Consider the following 23243-nt stretch of genomic DNA (forward strand, 5'->3'; position numbering starts at 1 on the left):
CATTATACTTCAGTGGCGACCAAAACATTAAAGGTATTGCCCAAATTGAATGATGACCAGTCCATTTTAGAAATTAAGCAGGATAAGGGTTAAGCTGTAAATGGAGACCAGACTTAAAAAATAAAGCATCCACACAACTATTTGAAATTGACCAATGTCAGTGTTGCATTCTGAGATTGGTTCCCGAAGTTCTTAAAATTGCATATCTTGTCCGGGTTTCTAACCAGTTTCGTAACTGCCTCTATAAAGAAATAAAATTCTCCAAGACCAAACTTACCCAGTTAATCTTCCTTTGAAGGAGCAAAACATACCTTGGCTATTTGTTCTGAATATTTCAAAGCTGTAAAGAAAGACTGCCATCTTTCAAAAGGGAGTACAAAATAATAAAAACTTTGAAACATTTGGCTTTATAAAAGGGAATGTAATGGCTTTTTTTCGACTGTTCTAAAGAATTTTACTCACTGGGTCGTTTAACCTTTTTGCTGTATTTGTATCTGAAAACAGTTCCAGCTCAATGACAAAATAATGCATTGGCCTATTGTCCACAAACTTTATACGATGTTTGCCAGTGGTCAGCAGATGGCCCTTATTATGGTAGGGGTCAGTGAGTCAAAGGCAAGATCATTGTCTGACAATATTAGAAATAACGACCCCCGTTCGACTTAAAAATTGCCGATTACTTTGGCACAATGTTTGATGGAAATCCCTTTGGGCGCAATGTTTTATGGAAATCTATTTGACCAATTACAATATTTTCTTCTAAAATATGGTCAAGCGAAAATTGAATGAAATACTTATTCTCTTCTAAGCGAAACTTGAATGAAATACTTATTCTCTTCTAAGCGAAACTTAAATGAAATACTTATTCTCTTCTAAGCGAAACTTGAATGAAATACTTATTCTCTTCTAAGCGAAACTTAAATGAAATACTTATTCTCTTTTAAGCGAAACTTGAATGAAATACTTATTCTCTTCTAGAGAAGCACGAATCGCACTTCGTGGCACAGGAAACTTGTGTTTGTTCTGTCTTAAACATTGCCTGGCATTCTCAACGACAACACTCCTAATCCAGACACACTATTAACTGGCCGGTACAATAATATGTATCGTTTCTAGATCAAAAAATTGTTTTGTTCATTTATGATTCGGTAGCGGCATGACAAAAGTTTGGTACTTTATTGTTTTAGTTTGATCGCTCTGTGTCAAAAGCGTACAGTGCAGTCTGTAGCCCAATGTTAAAGATTTTACTGTTGCAACCACAAAGGCCAACATATTTGCCATAGTTAAATGAAACTCGGACAAGTTCGATACTGGGTCCTCTTGGATAATGTTTTATCTTCTTTTTCATGAAATCCAGTCAGAATGTTTCACAAACTTTGTATTTATGAAATCCAGGTCAGGTTCGAGACAGGTTAATATGCGTAAAGCCAATATGGTTAAATTATAGAAAAAAAACCCAACAACTTATTAACGTTACAGATGCCACTTTGTTTAGTTGATCTGCATGGAACGTTATCAGAAGGTTAATCTTTATGAAATCGAGATCAAGACTGTTTGTTTGTTTGTTTTGCTGGGTTTAACGTCGCACCGATACAATTACAGGTCATATGGCTACTTTCCAGGTTTGATGGGGGAGGAAAACCCCAGGTGTCCCCTCCGTCCATTATTTCATCACGGACGGGCGCCTGGGTAGAACCACCGACCTTTCTTAAGCCAGCTGGATGGCTTCCTCACATGAAGTATTCAACGCTCCGAGTGAGGCTCGAACCTACATAGGTGAGGGGCAAGTAATTTGAAGTCAGCGACCTTAGCCACTCGGCCACGAATGCCCCTACATCAAGACTGTAACTGGTCATCCAGGGTCAAACATTAGGTATCTATGTCGACCCCCAAACAGGTTTGTTAACAATTTAGTAATAATACATGATCAGAATCTTTTAATTCGAAGCTTGTTCATTTTGAGCATAAACCTCTTGATTTTATGGAGGTATACACGACTTCAAATTCTAAAAGTTAAACTCGATAATTCTAATTTTACGCAGGGTAAAAGACAAGTCATTGCAATAAAAAGTCCCAGGGTTACTGTCCATATTTTGTTTGTTTTGGTTGTAAAAAATTTCAAAGGATAATTATGATTGTTGTGTGTCTGTGCATTTGTAAATTTACTGAACAATGTTCGACAATTCAATGATATATAATTTTGATGCTAAAATGAATAGTTTCCCTTTGTATTCAATCATCCTATCTGCTGAGTTATCGGTATCAGATAGCTAAGTTGATAACAGTACATGTATGCAAAGATTTGTAACGGTTTCAGTGTAAGTTCATGTCGGAGTTTCGTTTCAGAAGTAAGTACATATATGTAAGCTTACATATTATAAAAAAACTGCTATCTACTATCTACATAATGAACTGAATTTCATGTTCACCAATTACTAAAGTATTTTGATTAGAAAACGCCTTCAATCATTATAGATATGTTTTTATATTTCAGTAATTTGTCGTATGGCATATTAAGAAGGCATGGCTGCAGTCGGTTATACGAAGAGCAACAAGAACTTTATTCGTTCTTATCGTCTACTTGTTGATACAGGAACACCGGTTCTAAAAGAGTTATTTGAGACACACGTCCGCATACAAGGTTACAGCACCATTGACGATTTTCTGAAGAATTTTTCAAGACGTCTGCAAAATCCAACTCTTCAGAAACACCAGTACGACTGCCTTTATCCCCTGGGTGGAAGGCCAGTAGATATTGAGACTTGGGACATCTCCTTACTCTGTCTGGTATTAAATAAGTGTTGCAAATTGTCGCCGGTCGAAAAACATGCAGTTGATACTCTAAGACGAACACGTAATACCATGTTCAGTCATAAGTCGACGACAAGTCTTGATGATACAACGTTTCAGTCAGTGTGGACAGACTTAGAAACGGCTATCTTGGATATATTGCAACATATTGGCAATCAGAATTTAAAGAATGAAACACAGCAAAGAATGAAGGACATCAAAGAAAATCGTATTGATGGCGATGAAGCAGTGTTGGACACGATTCGACATCAGTTAGAACGGTTGATCAGTGTTACAGAAAGCAACAATACGGAGACAAAGCTACATGATGGTGAGTAACTACAGAATTAGAATAAAATCATGTCTGTAATCAGCTAATAACATTATGATGGAAGAGAAAAAAGAATGTTATATTACTATAATCTGTAGTAACTTTTTATTTTCATTACGCCGTCTTCATATATACATATTATGTCAACGATTTTCGTTTCGGTAGAGATAGTGGTACTAGTATATACTAAGAAGGTGTTTAAGGTATGGCCAATATACTAAACTTCACCGCCGATATGTTATTACACATCTGTATATTTCATTTCAGACAAAGTCATCTTGCAACGGCATCTTGTCAAAGTTTACCCAGAATATTCAACAATGGCAAGATTGCCAGTATGCCCATTTGAGTCCGAGGAAGGAATCCATGTTGATAAAATATACGTTGAAGAGAAAGTTAGAGATATAACGCCAATGTCAAGACAAAGCTATATCGCTTCTGAAAATGTGTATCTAGATTTGGCAAATTTTGGGCAGCTATTCAAATCGCCAGATGCAGATGTGCCTCCTCGGCATGTTGTTCTAACAGGATCTGCTGGGAGAGGGAAGACAACATTTTGCCTACGTATGATAAGTGTATGGTGCTCTGCTGTTCAGAAGATTTTGGAGTCGAAAACGGATTTGACTGACCTTGAAGACGATTTAATCACACAGTATGAGCTGCTATACTTTATTTCGTTACGAAATGCAATAGACGAGGAATCTGTGATTGATATGATCGCATCTCAAATTCTTCAAGAAAATAAAGCCCTTATTGAGAACGTTAAATCCTGTTTTCAGGGTATGCCGGACAAGTGTTTAATTATTATAGACGGACTAGATGAATGGCTTTCTTCATCCAATTTGCCAAGAAGAGGTGACTTGAACTTCTGCAAGATATTGTGGACAACGAGACATTCAAAATTGCATATTCTTACTGGCTTGCCGAATACACGAATTTTAGAAATTGCTAAGCTCGAGGAGAAAAATATTCGTCTACTGGTACACAATGTTCTTACCCAATATTATAGACTTCTTAACAAGTCAGTCGGCAGTCAAGTTGAGAAATTTATGACAGATTTAAATAAACACAGTATGCAACTTATAGCCGAAGTTCCAATGGTACTGATATACCTAGTCTGCCTTTGGCGGGAACAGCATGGGTTAGAAGATTCAAGGACAGTAAACTTTATTGGAATATTGGATTATCTACTACGAAAGACTGAAACGACAACAGGCAAAAGTAAACCAGTAAACCTGCCTGGAGCTTTAAATGTTCATGATCATGTTAAAAAGAATGCTCAACTTCTTCGTAGGCTTTGCCCATTTGCGTATGACTGTTGTTTGCAATCGCTCTATGTTTTTGAAGAAAGACCCGTTGAGGGACTCATTGGCCAGGAAACCATGAACAATTGTTTGATAACTGGATTGTTATCCAAAACTCATATACATACATCAACATCTCGTGGGCGGATTCAGTTCTTCCATAAAACATTACAAGAGCTGTTAGCAGCTGTATGGGTTTGTTGGGAGGAACAGAAGAACCACGCAGCTCTTGAAGCTATTTGGTCTGCATGCAACACTACAGAGAAAATAATGGAGATGTCGTTGATTTTGATATTTGCTTGCGGTTTAAACCCCAAGAAAGCAGAGAAGATTTCAAAGCACGTGGCTAAAACAGCGTTATACGAGGACGCGTTTATTCAATACAGGCAGACGCTGGAAGGCAGATATTCGTTCAGACGTTCGAGAGATGCGTCATTTTCCTATAGAAGAATAAAACGCATTCAGCATTTAATGTTAGAATGTAAACGAGAAATGCTACTAAACAGAAGATACTTTGGGGAAACAAACAACAAAATATCCACTAGTTTTGGTTCTGTGTTTTCGGTCAGATGTATTGATACTGTCTTTCCACTTTATGACGTTGTCATTGTGGATAAGTTGGCCGAGGATGTTATCGAAATTTTGAAAGAAAATAAAACGCATTTGAGGTCAATATATGTCGACCTGCCAAAGTCTGAAAGGAGCGAACAGATTGAAGACGTCATTTGCAAGACGAGTCAGCTAGAGAGACTCCATCTGGACCACACAAGCTCTTCAGTTATCTTCAGGTTGGCATCATCGCAAATGGAAAGACTCCGTTCGTTATGTTTGTGTCTCAGCAATATTCGTGAACTTCCAAACTCAATTGCCTATCTAAGGAATATATGTGCATTATGTTTGAGTATCTCTGGAGATCACAGAACGGTAGAACAGCTAGAAAGCTTCCTGAAGACCTCTAAAACTTTGAAAGAACTTGAACTGGAAAGTGTTATTTGTGAAGACCATAAAAGAGAAACAAGAAAATGTAAATATTTGATTGACGTCTCTGGCTCGAACAATCTGAAAAGACTAAAGTTGGAAAACGTATCGTCTGTCTGCACAATACTGCCTTATTCAGTGCAGTTGGAAGGTGTTTGGATATCTGGAGCTGCTTCGAATCCTTCGTCGTGCCTTTGTCGTCTATCGGAATCCAGTTCTTTGTCTTCGCTTGTCTTGGGTCATTTGCAGCCATTTCGGCACTGGATAAGAGCCGATTATGAAAAAGTCGCCTCTGTGTTACCTAGATTACACCACTTAGAATATGTTTACCTAGTTGGAATTAATTTTGAACGCTTCGGTGTAATTCCCACATTTTCCTGTCAAAGGAAACTGAAATACTTATCACTTGAAAGCATACAGCTTTCAAAATCAGGCTGGATTACGCTTCTTTTAAGCTTGGTTACACACAAAGGAGAGGAAATTGTTTGCAAGGCAGAGGTACAAATAATGTCGACAAACCCTCAGAAGTATGCAGATGTATGGTCTAAGGTCAAGGGAGTGTCTATACAGGCAAATGAAACAAGAATTGTGCTTGGCATGAAACAAGAAACATGTCGTGAAAGGTTGTTAGCGTTAAATGCAATAAAGTTTTCGACAACAGTATAAGCATTACCGTTTACTAAATTGCCGCCTTACTCTTAAAGTGAGCTAAGTTTCATTTTTTAATATATCTGTATATACCGCTGAATTCTTCTCAGACAGAGCTATCTATTGGTGTCCTTGAAATTAAGATTGCAAGCCACGTTAAAGACTTTTTTTTGCAGTCATATCTTGCAATATTTCTGTCATTTCGCAGACATGCTTGCCAATTACACTGCGGTATGTCCTGGAGTTAGCACAATATAATGATAAATTGATATATTTTCCCTACATTTTTTAACTTTTTGTTTCATTACATACTAAGCTAAATCCTTTTTGTTTCGTCACATAAGGAGATAACTCCTTTTTAAATCAAACATTATAGTGAAGTACTAGTATATCTTAACACATTGTATTGAACCAGTGGTATTAAGCGCACTATAGAAGTGAAAAATATCTTTTTGTCATTTTTGAGCTAAAAATATTCAAATTATAAAGAAAGAATTATGTGCACCTTGAACCGGAATTTTAATATTTCAAAAATGACTTTAACCATGATAACCGGAATAATTGATGTCGACACTTCCCGACATGGAAAAATGAGGAAATAGCTCTCTTTAAGAATAAGACGACGACATGAGATAATTGAAAATTAACGTTACAAATAGGAGCCTGTGTATTTGTTAGCCACTGTTTTACTTATACTTAATGAAACTACTTCGGACAGAGCAATGGTTGTGGTTTGTGACTATAGCTGCATTTTGTGTTACTCACAAGACACTAAATTATTTTTCTTCCATAATACTTCTGTTTTTTTGGCTTGGATAATTACAAGCTGAAATTATGTTCTGCGAGCTTGAATTCCATATACAGTCATGTTTATTGCTCTGACGTTTCATTGTTTTTTCAGTTTATCAAATTAATATGAATTATGCAGGACATCAGAGAATACAAATAACCACTCGTATCAATATTTTAAAAGCATTGTATTATGAAAAAGTAATGCAGCTATTCAGCTTATCTAAAATATAACAAATGAAAGAAAAATTTAATGAATGATTCGATGAAGCGTCATGATGAAATAATCCCATTTCTTTCTGAACCCCTGTCTCAGAACTGTCTACATCGTTCGATGTTCAGTTATATCTTAATATGTTACATTTCTTTTGACTCCTTAATAAATTTGCGTCCCTAGTTCGTGCTATATAACCGGTCAATAGCCAACGCGTGTTTACGGCTTATCAGTCAAAACTTTAAAAATTACGTCTGAGAAAATTAATTTCTCATGCCATGTAGTTTAACACTTTTGAATGGGTTATCGTTCAATAGTTAAAACTTAGTTAAAACTATTTAGGGTCAAGCCAATATGTGTATGATGTAGAGTATTGTTTCACTTTGTTTGTTATGCAAAAGTTATCATTGTGTATAAACAATTATCATCACCCTATACAAATCATTGTTCTGATTAGTCTGTTATCTTTATACATTACATTGCCATATTTGATGAATTGAGTAGTATAAACTCAGTTTAAGACTATTTCTTTGCAAATATATAAAAGTATTTAAGGCAGTGGGCCAGTGCGATTGCATATTTTCCATTATGCAGTTTCGGCATCCTTCGGCCATAGGAGGGGCCTCCGTGGTCGAGTGGTTAAGGTCTATGACTTCAAATCACTTGTCCCTCATCGTTGTGGGTTCGAGCCTCACTCGAGGCGTTGAATTCTTCATGTCCAGCTGGCTTACGGAAGGTTGGTGGTTCTACCCAGGTGCCCGCTTGTGATGAAATAATGCACGGAGGGGCACCTGGGGGTCTTCCTCCACCATCAAAGCTGGAAAGTCGCCATATCACCTTTAACTGTGTCGGCGCGACATTAAACCCAACAAAATAAATCAATTCGGCCATAGGTGAAAATTCCAAAGGAAAATGCCGAAATCGTATACAGGGAACACATAATCTAACGGAAAATGCCGATTGTAATTTCTGGTCCATTACCTTAATATTCCTAAATCAGATAATGCAAATCTTATAAAACACCATTAGGAATTTTAGACATTTCAATTTTGTGTTTGTTCTTGTCTCCGTAGTGGGCCCATATAATGACTACCGGCAACTTCCGTTCGATGTTTACTTGTCTGAAAACGACAATAAAACCGGTATTCATAAACATTTCACTGCTATTATTTATCTGAAAAATAGTGTCCTTAAAAGTAACACTCATGTCGTATCAGACTGAATATCGTTTAAACATTTGTTAACTTTGTGATACAGCTGTTTTGTCAAACAGTTGTGATGTTGGATTGTCATAAACGGAATAAAACCAATGGCAGCTTTCATTTCGTCATTGAGTCATTGACTGTTGAATTAGGTACTTATATATTAGCTCTTATTCAAATAAAACAATAAAACAATTGTTTGTTATTGGACGTTGTTTGTTATTAATTTCTTTTACAACGCAATTTCTTTTTAAATATGCAGATCTACCTTATTCCTGGGTGTTCAGATTTTAGCTCAGCTGAGTACGAACAATATTTCACAGGCATTTTTCTTCAGTTTGCACTCCTTTAAATCTAGGGCATCTATGAATAATCTGGTTATATAAAAAACCTACGCCTCAGAAATCACTGGACCGAATTCAAAATGATTTCACAGAAATGTTCACTTGGACTACTAAATGCCTCGCCTTCAAGTAATTCCGTTTCGTTAAATTCAAGATCGCCAGGGGCGGGACAGGTTTTTCTGCTATAGATAATTAGATATAACTGAAAATTTGACTATCTTGTCAACAAATGCCGGTCTGATTTCAATATAATTCTACAGAAATGTTTCCAGGGCAACCCTGTGCTAAACTCCCTTAAACCATTCATCTACTTTAAGAGTATGGTCATCAGTGCTTATACAGCTGTTAAGGACAAGTTCCTCTCGTGGCCCTCTACCAAATTTCTTTCGTCGGAAAAAAGGTCACCAAGGAACTGAGCATTTTCAACTCATGTCGCTATACAATGGATTTTTAGCTCGACTTTTCAAAGAATAGATAGAGCTACTGGACTCACCCATGCGTCGGCGTCCGCGCCTGCGTCCCGATTTGGTTAAGTTTTTGTATGTAAGCTGGTATCTCAGTAACCACTTGTGGGAATGGATTGAAACTTCACATACTTATTCACTGTGATAAACTGACTTTCATTGCACAGGTTCCATAACTCTACTTTGCTTTTTTACAAAATATGGCTCTTTTTCGACTAAGAAATTTTTGGTTAAGGTTTTATATGTAAGCTGGTATCTCAGTATCTACTTATGGGAATGGATTGAAACTTCACACACTTGTTCACTGTGATGATCTGACATGGCGATTAGGGCTTAAACTAGAAAACCGTTGGAACGACTTCTAAACCGATGGTTTGATACTGAAATAATTTCATAGATTCTGAAATGTTTCTTGGGTAATACATTTAGCAAAAGCGTTCAAACTATTTTAGTTTGACAAACACATGGCTATCAAACTGTGTGATATTTTTTGCCAGTATGTATTTTATATAAGTTTTAAATGGCTCCCCGTTAAAATCTGCCGATTATTTCATAGTCGTTACTTTGATGACCATCATCCAATGTTATGATATTATTAAGATCGTTAACCCAATTTTAAAATAATAACACAGATATTTTACATTAGTAACCCTGTAACAAATATGTTCAAGCCATCTTGATCCGTCAAACAAGGAACTGCCACAGGAGATCTGAATAGTTTCCCCCGTATGGTTATACGGAATCTACAGGCCCGTATTTGGGGGTAATTTTGAGGAAATGTTTCTTGTATGACTGTAATAAAATTAATACTTTATTGGCGCTAAGAAACCCACCATGCCTCTCTTGTTTCATGATCACGAGCGTTTCAATAATTATATTAAGATTTTTCTTTGTTTTCAGAGTTTTCAATAAATAGTTGTTAAAGACTTTGTAATATAACGAGGCTTCATTTTCTAAATATTATACATTTCTCTGGAAAACGTAGGTAGACATTTGACTTTGAAATATATATTAAAGGCCATGAAAAAAACTGAACAGTTTTTTATGATTAACCTGATTAATAATACGTACTAAAATAAAGACAACACATCAAGCTCTTTACACTTATAAATGATTTATAAAATAACGCAAAACAGTATGAATAGCTTACATACAAATACACTGAGATATCAAAGATGTAAATGAGATATGATATAATGACATCACTTATGTTTGCATGAGACAGGGTGATATATCACAGAAAACTACGTAAATTGCTACGAACTTGGCATTCATCGGTCTAGGCACTGTGTTGATCAGTTTCAAAGTATCTATACTCAGAACATAAACAGAAGTGAAAACTGTTATGAAAATCGGACACAAGTTGTTGATGATACAGTTATTTCATGATTTAGTTTCTGAAGAAACAGCGACATTTCAAAAACAATGACGTCATCGTTCTTTCCTCATACCATGAAAGGTAATTTAACGAATAACAAACTTATTTAAACATTAAATATACTAAAAAGATCTCAAGTCTTAAATTATTAAACCGAATACGTTGAAATTAAAATCCTATATTTAGTTATGTAGTTAGTATTAGTCTTATCATTATATTTTGCTATGAATACCATATTTGAGCTATATATTTGCTATGAGTACCATATTTGATCATTGAAGATGTATTAAATTATTCGGCATCCCGATACCCGTAAAATGTACTTGGTCCGTATGTTGGTGGTACACAAGTCGATTCGTAATTCGTACCAAACGTGTTTACGCTGCTACTTTCATAGTTCTTACCGGGTGTAATGTGCACCGCACTTGGCGACGACACGCTGGGACATTCCGTGAAGAAGTTAAAAGGAATTAGATGCAAAGAGAGTTTATTCCATGATGTTGAAGTGGATGGAACATCCTCTGTATGTGGTATATGATACATGCCAAGTGTTGCCCAGGCAACGAGATCTTCATTAACAATCGTGTCGTTATCGATAACAAATCTCTCAAAATCAACAACCGGATTCCAGGGGTCATTCTGAGCATAAATAGAGCTGGACAGATCTTCCGTATCGTCATACTTTGTTATAACAAGCGGATATTTCGCCCACTTAGCCGCGTTTGTAACAGGTATCTCATCTAGTAAATATTTAGAACTACTCTTGTTTAAAATACGGTAAGCTCGTTTGGTTTTGTATCTGTTATGAAGATATTTATCATAAATTATATGATATCTTGGATTGTCGGTGTCATCAATAACTAAATCCATCTCCCTTTCCATCTTTCTTTCGCTTAGTACAAACTGTGTTTTATTTGATTTAGAATACCACGGATGACGTATAGTCTCCAAGCCAACGTCTAAAACAGAATACCTATTTTCTAATCTACCTATGTCCAAATCTATTTTAAAATGAAATAATTGTTGATGTACATTAGCATTTACGTCGAAATATATAGGATTCCCATACGGTTGTTCGAACGGAAGTTTGTACGTGGCTTGAACATACCCTGTTGTAGAAACGCGGATTTCTATCTCACCGTTGAGATGGAAGATGTAATCGAATATATAATCCCCATTCCATATGGTAGCTATATGCCGTACTATCAAATGGTAATCGATTATTCCTCCGTAATATTTATAACCACCCGCGTAATTGTTTGTATAATGCCTCCGAAGCGGAACACCTGGGTTAACCTCAAATATACATATAGAATTTCTATAATGTAATGGCTCTCCAGAGTTTACGAGATTGACGGTATCCAGAAAAGATGCCGTGTCTGGACAATCGATTCCTCTCACAAGCTCAAACGATGAAGCTCCGATCATCCAAGAAGTAAGATAGAGATTGGATATAGTCTGAGCTGGTCCGTACCCAGTGTGAAAAATAACCGCGTCTTGCAGACTGATTTCATACGCAATACGTTCACTCTGAAATCTAACGTCAAATATCTGTAAACCTGTCGACGGACGCATCCGAACATCAAAATCCCAGTGCATGTACTTTACGTGTTGACCTGTGATTCCATACCTGTGGCCATCGGGCTCAGTGAATCTAGGTCCTTGTAAAGGTGTGTGCATGTCTGACTGCCCACGCCTGTAGTAAGATGAATATAACTCATGATGATGCCCTATAGGTCTGTCGTTCTTAATCTTCCTTAAACTTCCTGTTTCATACCGTTCAATTAAATCATTCACGGTATACACGAGTTGATTGTTATAAACAATTTTGTCAATTTTCCACTTTTTAATATTATTAGAGGTGTGATTTATTTGCAACTCTAGTCCTAATGGATGCAGATAGTAGCCCTCGACGTCACGGAATGACCAAAACCACGTGTTTCTATCGCCACTCTTTTGACCACGTGGGGCAACGTCATGAAATATAATACAATTCACGCCCTTTGTACAATTATGATAGCAAAGATTATAACTTTCAATTAGAATGTGATAAACCTTTTCTGAGAAATCTTTTATCATCGAATATAATTGTTTATTATCTACTTTGTCCACAGGCCGGCTGGTGTACGGTATAGGGAATCTTGCATAGGATGGATTCCTTGCAAGTTTGTGAGTTCTTGGATTTGGAATGGGTGATACTAGGTACTCCTCTACTTTCGGCGTTGCAAGATTTCCTCTAATGACAACAACCTTTGCTGCTCTTTTCAGCCTAATACTTCCTCTGTCTAAATACTGCAACACAGCTGATTTTAATGGAATGTGAAGGTCAATCATATAAATATAACTACTGTTAACTGTGGCTTTCCCAAATGGAGTTAAACCAATCTTTGACTTATAGAGCATATAATTCAGAACGGCTTTGTATTCCTCTGAAGTCATATCCTGAAAGACACCAGGATTTTCAGTGTTCACCGGAATGATAAGGTTGCCTAGGAAACAATAATGTATGGCGACGGCATGCACAGCCAGTATGATCACAGAGGCAAGGAGTATCACAGAACAAAACGAGCAGGTGATTGCAAAGGCTTTCAGCTTCCATGGTGGTTTGTCTAATATCTGAACGACGACGTCTTTAGATTTGATACCTTGCTTTAGGGGAACCTGAAACAAGAATAAAATCAATTGAAAACAATTAAAAACCCATCCGCATCGTATCTTCAATTTATATCTGCTGTTAAGGTATTGGACCCATATAATGACTATCGGCAACTTCCGCTCGATTACGTACTCTCTGTATGCATTCTCCGGTTGTTACGAGAAACAAATTTTCCTATGACCGAAGGATGCCGAAACAGCACACGAAAATACGTAATCACACGGAAATTGCCGAATTACATTACAGGTATACTACCTTAAATAACTTTTTGCAAGAATACTTTCTCCATGAGTTGCCGCATAATTGGTTCTTTCAAATATTATATTTTGAAAGACCTGCTGCATAGCACTTTACACCATTCCATTCACGGTGTAACAGTTTGCTCGACAATTTTGTCGATTATATTAAATTGTTTGGTTTAGTTTAGTTTAAAACAAACTGGGGTCGACAACGAACTTGACTCAATACTTGCAACGAGATACTTGAGCATTTTATTTTAATTACGCTTAGTTTTTTTTATTAAATGTTCGAAATCAGAATGCAACAGAGTTGCAGCAAAAGAAAAGATAGATAATATAGCGGTTTTAGGTTTAACTTGTTTTAAAATATTTATGTAAGTCATATCACGAACTATCTAAAAAACTGGACAGAAAACGATTTAGTTTACGGTTGTCCGTTCACTGAAACTGTTGTACAAATTTACTTTCATACGTTATTAACGTGTATTTATGAGGAAGAAAACTGCACTTGGTAGTATTTGATTTGAAAAAACTAAATGGTTATGACGACTGAATGGTTAGAGAAATTCACGGCTTTTACTTTCTGGTACCGATTTTTGTACTTAATATGAATACAACATCATACATAACGTATGTATTAAACGTACAATTAATTTGAAAAAAATGCAACAAAAAGAATAAATGGACATATTGCGGAATATAAGATATATACAACAGCAGGACAAGAAAAAAAATGAAACATAGGCCAAACATTAAAATAAACAGATGAATAAAAGACACCCGCAATGGAATATTTCTAAGTTGACCTTCGTTACTACTTTACTCACCGGGGTATTAGACTGAGTGATGAAAAGTTTAAAATATTTGACGTTTAGTTTTGAACAACGCTAAACTTTAAATGATCAAGTGCTAAAGGAAGTAAATCATTTCCTCGTAGAATGACATCAAGAGTATGGTTGCAACAAGTTGTTTTGCTATACGTTTTGTATATCTCGGAGAAATAAAAAAAAAACAGAATGGCAAGAATTTTCTAGAGAGGGAGAACCAACATTGGTGTTCCCTTCCATGCCGATATGATCGTGTTCACTTTACTTGTGGTTTATTTTCATAAGAAAAAAAATCAATCTGGTATGAAGACGTATGTTTTTAATCACAAAGTGCTTTTTTATGTAACATAGTTAATGTGTATGTTGAACATTAGCCCAGCTTAACATGGATGGCAGTTTAAGTATTTCACACGCGTTCAAAACTAGAATGTCAAATGTTTTACGCAATTTGGAGATTGTACGCAAATCAGACATACGCTTTCTCTGTTTTTATCGTTAGATAAAGAAATGATTATTTTAACACTTGTTGCAGAAAGCTACTTGGTATGTTCTTACATCAGTCGTATGTGATGTTAATGCAGAAAACATGACATAACTTGGCGTAACATACTGGCAACAAATTGCAAACAATTTGACATTTGTTGCCCTGATAAAGTACATTTTCCTGAAGTATTTTTAGATAGGTAAATGTTGTTCTAGATCATAACAAAATAAACAATAAAAACCGTGTGTTGTATTTACGATTCTCTTAAGAGTTAGAGTTTAAAATACCTGATCGAACTTTGATTAAGGGAGTGTGTGTGTGGGGGGGGGGGGGGTCTGTTACACTGAATATTACATTGGAATTTCCTAACATTCATGTACTATTGTATATCACATACTATTTCATGAGGTTTGTTTTCATTTCATTTTACCTGAAGTAAATACTCGATATATAATTATTTATTTCATATCAAACCTTTCAGAGCAATCTAGATATCTATACTGTATAGAAATAGTTGCGCCTATACAGTTTTGATATAGGGCAGGTAAACTGTACAAGAAAACATGCAACAGACATATAGTTAAAAAACATAAAATATAATAGGGTTATTAAAATAGCAGCTCGATCTGGGATGCTGTGTCCGGCTCGAGTGGATTTTGCTAGATCGGATATCACGTGTCGCGCAAGCGCCAAGTGTGATCCGTCCTTACAATATCCACGAAAGTAAAAATTAGTAAAATCACCGGAAATGCCAGTCCGGTATGCAAGAAAGCAATGTCTGCACTTACCTTGCAAGCAGCAGTATCCTCTTCTGTCGTTTTAGTACCAGCATCTGTGTCTTCTATAGTGATCTTCACCTTGGGTTTTACCCGCTTCTCACCACCCATATTAGAGTCCGAAATCACGTGCAGATCCTACCGCCATTTAACTAAAGAACTGATATGCAACGTCCTGTAAATAATGAATTAATGGGTTTCTTAAAAAATAAATACAGTCGTATCATTTCTTCCACTTGTTCCTTTAATTATGAAAAAAAAAAATGATCGGACCAAACTGAAGACCACATTATCAACGCGAAACACAAGCCTGAAGACTTCTATTCCGATGATATAATAATATGAGCCGCGCCATGAGAAAACCAACATAGTGGCTTTACGACCAGCATGGATCCAGACCAGCCTGCGCATCCGCGCAGTCTGGTCAGGATCCATGCTGTTCGCTAACGGTTTCTCTAATTGCAGTAGACTTTAAAAGCGAACAGCGTGGATCCTGACCAGACTGCGCGGATGGTTTACCCATGGCACGGCTCAATATTATGTATTAAGTTTATACTCGTTGAATTGTTTTATGTTATTGAATAGTGGTATTTGGCACTGACTCAAAGAATATTACGTTAGGCTTCATAGTTAGTAAATACAATATACAATGGAATTCCAGTCTAAATATATATTTAGAAAACATTAACAAAGGATCAGACCATTGCACAAAACACCCAAACTTTTCAAATTCTTTTAAGCCACATATAGTTATATATGTTGTACTTTAGGAAGATGTTTCTTTCATAACTCTAGATGTCGAGGATATTATACGAGGGTGCAAACAGATTCGTTCGTACTCAGAAAAACAATTAATGTCATCTTTAAACATGTTTTGGTAAGTACGCAAGTGTAAACTCGGTGAATGTTGCCATTTGTTACATATTTGCGAGAATAAGGGGCACATTTTACAGAATGCCGTACATTCCTCTTATCTTTTACAATAACAAAACCCGTACCATGAAAGGTAAACTTTTGATGAACAATATGGAAATTGAAAAAGTGAAATTGTCTTTTAAATCATGAACAGTAAACTAGCAAACATGTTTGCTTAGCAGGGACGAACTTTCGGTATATCAATTTTGTAAAATAACCAAAATGTTTTCACTGAATCAATTTAAAGGGTGAAAAAGGAAGCTGGTTTCCGCCCTATGTATGGTATCACATCTTACAGAATTTTCCGAAATCAAACATCTTTCTTCTGCACTAAATGCGATACTTCTTTTTACACTTTTCTCTGTTTAAATAGCAGTGTATCATCGGCCAAGTAGTGTAGGAGAAGTTCAAAAACATTTTGGCGACATTTTTGCGAGTTTCGAGTCATATCAGGTATGCTGCTCCCACGCCCACAAGTATCAAATTAAGCGCAATGGAATGGCTATAACTGCTTGCAAAAATTATGTATAGCAGTTTTTATTTTTAAAAAATACAACTGTCAACTGATACCCCGTTACCGGGAAATCATCAGAAGTGATCAGGTCATCAGAAGCGATCAGGCCCAAGCTTCTGTCGTCGCGACATTGTCCATTATTTTTTTCTTTCGATGCAAACATACGTATGTAAAAATAACCACTGTTATTCTGGAAAGTAAAGACCTATTGTTTTTTTCCCTTTGAAAAAGGGTCTTCAAATGTAATCAAAACATGGTTATCAGATCTTTTACAAAAACTAACCTATCACTATCCAAGAATGTGAAATATATTATTTTTATCACTTTTATGCAGCTGCAATAAATTTCCTGCACGTTTTATTTCTATAAGGCCACTGCCATGACTTGCAGCCGTGCATATCTGTTGAGGTTTTAAATGTAAAGAAAAAAGTTTACACAAAAAGTGTTTAACATATGGAAGCTGTCAGGAGTTTAGATAAAAAATAAATATTTCTTCTTTTCGTATAAGACAAGCGCAAATGAGTAATTTCAATGGAATGGTAGTATTGCTTCGAATTATCACACTGATTATATAGGAACAATTATTATGTGATTCCTTACATAAAACGCCGGTTCATCGTTTGTTCTTTATTAATAAGACAATAAAAATCGAAAAATAAAACAGAAAATTAATTTCTGATGTCATGTGATAAAACACGTACTGAATGACTTGTCGGTCAGTAGTCTGAAACATTGGACCTATGGACCTCGGGCAATAGTTTTGACTATCGACCGGCAAGCCATTCAATAACTCAAGATTGATTTACAGTACTTAAAATATATATATTGCCCGAACACAATCTGGTAGTAACTAGACACGTAAATAAAACAAAGATGTTTTTATTTAAATGATTTTTTTAAAGACAGATGTTTAAAAAATTGAATGATTGTATTTATTTTGCTCGTAAATATTTCTGAGACTGATAATTTGTTATCCTTGTTTTGCTAGTGAACGTATACGACCAGCTGGTAATTACGGTTTCCACAATTATTTACATTCCATTATAGAGGATTGTTGCATGTAGACTAACTCAATATGTGTAATAATTATACCGTTATTAGGCCGCGAAAATATGAAATATGTTTGTTTCTTGTCAAGTTTAGTCTTATTTATGTTTCTATATATATCTATTTGTTATTAAACTCACTTAAATACACTGTACTATTCTTTATATTTTTAAATTCGAAGTTCATCTTGATTAATCGACATGATGGAGTGGCTGTATTTATGTCTGGAGAACTCGAGTACATGGAGGTAACCTCGCATGAGTGCTGATACCGGAGTTTAGTGGTGGTATAAATATATCTAAAACAGTCTTATTTGTTTCTTTTTTCTATTGTAAAAAATATCGAATGTGCGAAGCTTTCCTAGGAGATTTTGATATATAATTTTTTATAGTAGGTATATATGTTGTTTAAATTCAGCCCTGACGTGTTTTTAATAATGGATATGAATCTTTAAAAAAATCTTTATGAAAAAATCTTAGTGTTCATCACTGATTAATGGTCGACGAAAACGTATAGGAATGTGATATGGCATAAGTCGATGTGTATTATCATGAGTTATTCGTTCAGTCAAAATATAATCTGATATTCAGTTAAAAGTGAAATTTAAAATCACTTAATCTCTCTGAACTCAAAAAGTGAAAAAAAGCTAAATAAATCAAAACCACATGGCATGAATGAATCACGTAATTCCACACTAAAAGTGCAGCAGTGTAAGCGAACGTTTTCTCTTCTCTGATTTGTACTTGGATGTGAATTCAGGAAATCCGAAATGTTGTACGAGGGTATCATAATAACACGAGAATATAATCATGTTATCGGCGAAACTGTTATTTCTCGTCCTAACTTGAAAATGCCCAGAGAATTTACTGTTATTTCTTATTATAAACATAAACTTCGTGTATGTTATTTTAATTAAAACCTCTTTCATGTTAGTTTTGATATAAACTTCCTTCAAATGTGTTTTAAGAGGGATAACTAACTTCATGCTAAAAAGTATTATGGTTTATGAATTTGCTACGGTATTCACCAGTGGAAAGCAATTAACTTAGAGCACTTTTGGTATGTCAACAATCAAATATACCTGTAAAGATATGCTACTTTGCTGGTTTGCTCAAAACTAATCCACTGACTACTAGCTGACCTTATACTTTTATTTTTAATTCTATAATATTAATACAAATATGAAGTGCACAGTCTATTCACCGGGAAAAGGCGTTGAGCAACCCGGTCTAGATTTGTATCATAATATAATTTCAAACTGGAAAGCCGCGACAAAACTTTCTAAGCGACTAACCCAGAAGACGGCCTGTACATGTTTTACGAGTGTTTTTACAAGAACTGGCAGAATTGACTATATTCTCTTACTAACATAACACAAATTTTCTTTTTGCACAATCTGAACTGATCTGAAGACTTACAAAAACGAAAGCTGTCGTTCCATGAAGAGTTGATCTAACGTGTTCTTTGTTTTTTTATTTAAAATATAAAAGTCTATGACTCAGAGCTATCGATTGAGTCACAGCACGCGCTGTGACATTCTCTCTAGAAGTAGTTAGATAAGCAGACTGCATATTGTATCTGTTCAATTCGGATTGACCTAATCAATAACATTTTCTTCTCTGTATAGAGCACAAATGTTAATGAAGTCATTTACAGTAATAGTAACTGTTGTTCATGTAACATGTTCAAAGCAAAATATTACCACACCTTATAATTTTCTACAGTACCTATAGTAAACAGCCTGTACCGTTAAATAAGATCAACCAAACCTGAGAACAAAGCAAAAACACCCGGAAATAAATGCATTATTAAACTGTTAACAAAATCATTTAGAAAGGATGTTAAAAATATAAGCAACTCTCGGTTCGCAAATGTTAACGCTTCGCGTAATGTCAAACAATACATTAAAGTCGATCCGGTTACGATGTATACACTACAATTATCGTGTCTCGTACGTTGTGCTATCTTAATCAATAAAAGATCGATGGCAGACATTCTCGTAACATTCTGTCGTTTGTAAAATTTAATAAAAACATGAGATAGCAGAACACACAAGCATTTAATTGATCGAATGGACAATACTCAGACATTCATGTATACTTGTTAGACCGTACCAGGACCCGTACTTGAAAATGCATTATTATAAATCCAAATGGATCTGACATGCAGCTGACACGCAATGTGTCTATGCAAGAAAATAACATAAATCTTAAAGCTGTAAAATCGTTTATATAGGTGCAAGAACTAATACATTCATACAGCACATAAAAACGCTTAAACTGTTTACCTTTCAAAACCATCGATTAGAGTCCTCTCACAGTTAATCCAAAACCGATAAAAATATTTTTAATGAAATTTAGTGAAATTTAAAATCACTTAATCTCTCTGAACTCAAAAAGTGAAAAAAAGCTAAATAAATCAAAACCACATGGCATGAATGAATCACGTAATTCCACACTAAAAGTGCAGCAGTGTAAGCGAACGTTTTCTCTTCTCTGATTTGTACTTGGATGTGAATTCAGGAAATCCGAAATGTTGTACGAGGGTATCATAATAACACGAGAATATAATCATGTTATCGGCGAAACTGTTATTTCTCGTCCTAACTTGAAAATGCCAGAGAATTTACTGTTATTCCTTATTATAAACATAAACTTCGTGTATGTTATTTTAATTAAAACCTCTTTCATGTTAGTTTTGATATAAACTTCCTTCAAATGTGTTTTAAGAGGGATAACTAACTTCATGCTAAAAAGTATTATGGTTTATGAATTTGCTACGGTATTCACCAGTGGAAAGCAATTAACTTAGAGCACTTTTGGTATGTCAACAATCAAATATACCTGTAAAGATATGCTACTTTGCTGGTTTGCTCAAAACTAATCCACTGACTACTAGCTGACCTTATACTTTTATTTTTAATTCTATAATATTAATACAAATATGAAGTGCACAGTCTATTCACCGGGAAAAGGCGTTGAGCAACCCGGTCTAGATTTGTATCATAATATAATTTCAAACTGGAAAGCCGCGACAAAACTTTCTAAGCGACTAACCCAGAAGACGGCCTGTACATGTTTTACGAGTGTTTTTACAAGAACTGGCAGAATTGACTATATTCTCTTACTAACATAACAAAAATTTTCTTTTTGCACAATCTGAACTGATCTGAAGACTTACAAAAACGAAAGCTGTCGTTCCATGAAGAGTTGATCTAACGTGTTCTTTGTTTTTTTATTTAAAATATAAAAGTCTATGACTCAGAGCTATCGATTGAGTCACAGCACGCGCTGTGACATTCTCTCTAGAAGTAGTTAGATAAGCAGACTGCATATTGTATCTGTTCAATTCGGATTGACCTAATCAATAACATTTTCTTCTCTGTATAGAGCACAAATGTTAATGAAGTCATTTACAGTAATAGTAACTGTTGTTCATGTAGCATGTTCAAAGCAAAACATTACCACACCTTATCATTTTCTACAGTACCTATAGTAAACAACCTGTACCGTTAAATAAGATCAACCAAACCTGAGAACAAAGCAAAAACACCCGGAAATAAATGCATTATTAAACTGTTAACAAAATCATTTAGAAAGGATGTTAAAAATATAAGCAACTCTCGGTTCGCAAATGTTAACGCTTCGCGTAATGTCAAACAATACATTAAAGTCAATCCGGTTACGACGTATACACTACAATTATCGTGTCTCGTACGTTGTGCTATTTTAATCAATAAAAGATCGATGGCAGACATTCTTGTAACATTCTGTCGTTTGTAAAATTTAATAAAAACATGAGATAGCAGAACACACAAGCATTTAATTGATCGAATGGACAATACTCAGACATTCATGTATACTTGTTAGACCGTACCAGGACCCGTACTTGAAAATGCATTATTATAAATCCAAATGGATCTGACATGCAGCTGACACGCAATGTGTCTATGCAAGAAAATAACATAAATCTTAAAGCTGTAAAATCGTTTATATAGGTGCAAGAACTAATACATTCATACAGCACATAAAAACGCTTAAACTGTTTACCTTTCAAAACCATCGATTAGAGTCCTCTCACAGTTAATCCAAAACCGATAAAAATATTTTCAAGAAAAAACTCCAAAGAGCTTAACAATGAATGTCTTAATAAAACAAAAACGCCTACATCTTGCAGAGTATAGATATTCTTGTTATGAATCATAAATATTCTAGCAGAGCAATGCTAACATGATATTTATTCACTAGCAGAATTCTACGACTACCGAATGATCGGTCTGAAAGCAAACTGTAGTGTAGTTAGAAAAGGTTGATATTGATGGAAGAGCGTAGATTGTTTAGTATCGAGAAAAAGGCCAGTTATTGAGGATATACTGACACTCTTCATACTTCCAGTAAAGATAAAATCTAAGAGTCTGTCGGTTAATCTGATAAAGTAATTTACAGGCATGTAAATAAGCCATTTTCCTCTGCAGGTTTCGGCGCTACTGCAACTCTTATATAATCGATGATTAACCTCTCCATCTGCGGTCAAAGTTTCCTGTTCATATATAAGTAGTTTAAATCGAAACAATGTTTTCTGGGTATAGAAACAAAAGTGTATTTTCATTGTCTCACCATCGGTAACAATACGGAATACAGTTATTACGTCAACAATATATACAGTATGTGTGTATAATATCTTTTAACTAGTTTCACGGGTTGAGTATTACTTGGATTAAAAGGAATGATTTGAAAAAACATATGCGCATTTGAAATATATTTTCTTTTAATATCAAACATTAGGAAGACCTCAGACAATTTCATTTAGTATCATAAATCATAGCTGATAATGGTAAATGATGATTAAACAAGTCATTTCTTACTTTACAATAACCTTAAAAATAACCAGAAGTATCTTCGAAATGAACAATGGGTTGTGAATGACACTAAAATTTCAAAATAATCAAATCATGCCTTCATGTAAATTTATCCAATTTACGACTGCAACCCAGTTTTGAAAAGGCACAAAAATGCGTGAAAATGTATATTAAACACATTTTTTATGAAAAAAGATATTCATCCTGTAAACATAAAAATAAAATCTCTCAGTAATGCACTGCTGCAAGTCAAGACCTTGACATTACAGTAGTATTACCCTTAGAAAATGATTCAGTATTATATAACAGGTTCTCAAGCAAGAACTGACTATTTAATTAAATCGATAAGAAGACCCCTTTGGTATACTTTCACACAGCCACGGAAATTAACGCCAGATTTGGTTTGACTACCTCTGTTCACTATAGGTAACAAGTACGAAAGTTGCTGCAAGATGCAGCAAAAGGAAACTCCGCGCCAAACAAAG

General features: G+C 35.2%; 2 protein-coding genes across 3 annotated transcripts; one reads left to right on the forward strand and one right to left on the reverse strand.

The window, feature by feature from the left end:
- The first annotated feature begins 2304 nt into the window (after positions 1–2304).
- Positions 2305–8466, forward strand: LOC128559540 (uncharacterized). The gene is made up of 3 exons (XM_053551511.1): positions 2305–2348; positions 2495–3121; positions 3389–8466. Exons 2-3 carry the CDS (start codon positions 2524–2526, stop codon positions 6067–6069), a joined length of 3279 nt encoding a protein of 1092 aa, XP_053407486.1. The 5' UTR covers positions 2305–2348; positions 2495–2523; the 3' UTR covers positions 6070–8466.
- Positions 8467–10158: 1692 nt separating this feature from the next.
- LOC128559541 (amiloride-sensitive amine oxidase [copper-containing]-like) lies at positions 10159–22212 on the reverse strand. Of its 2 annotated transcripts, none has more exons than XM_053551512.1 (3): positions 21950–22212; positions 15437–15599; positions 10159–13103 (listed from the first exon to the last, which is right to left on the reverse strand). In XM_053551512.1, exons 2-3 carry the CDS (start codon positions 15533–15535, stop codon positions 10734–10736), a joined length of 2469 nt encoding a protein of 822 aa, XP_053407487.1. In that variant the 5' UTR covers positions 15536–15599; positions 21950–22212; the 3' UTR covers positions 10159–10733. The 2 variants fall into 2 exon arrangements, with proteins under 2 accessions (XP_053407487.1, XP_053407488.1); XM_053551513.1 differs by lacking the exon at positions 21950–22212 and adding an exon at positions 20188–20255.
- Positions 22213–23243: the final 1031 nt, after the last annotated feature.

The sequence above is a fragment of the Mercenaria mercenaria genome, chromosome 9 (assembly GCF_021730395.1).
Source record: "Mercenaria mercenaria strain notata chromosome 9, MADL_Memer_1, whole genome shotgun sequence".
NCBI lineage: Eukaryota > Metazoa > Mollusca > Bivalvia > Venerida > Veneridae > Mercenaria > Mercenaria mercenaria.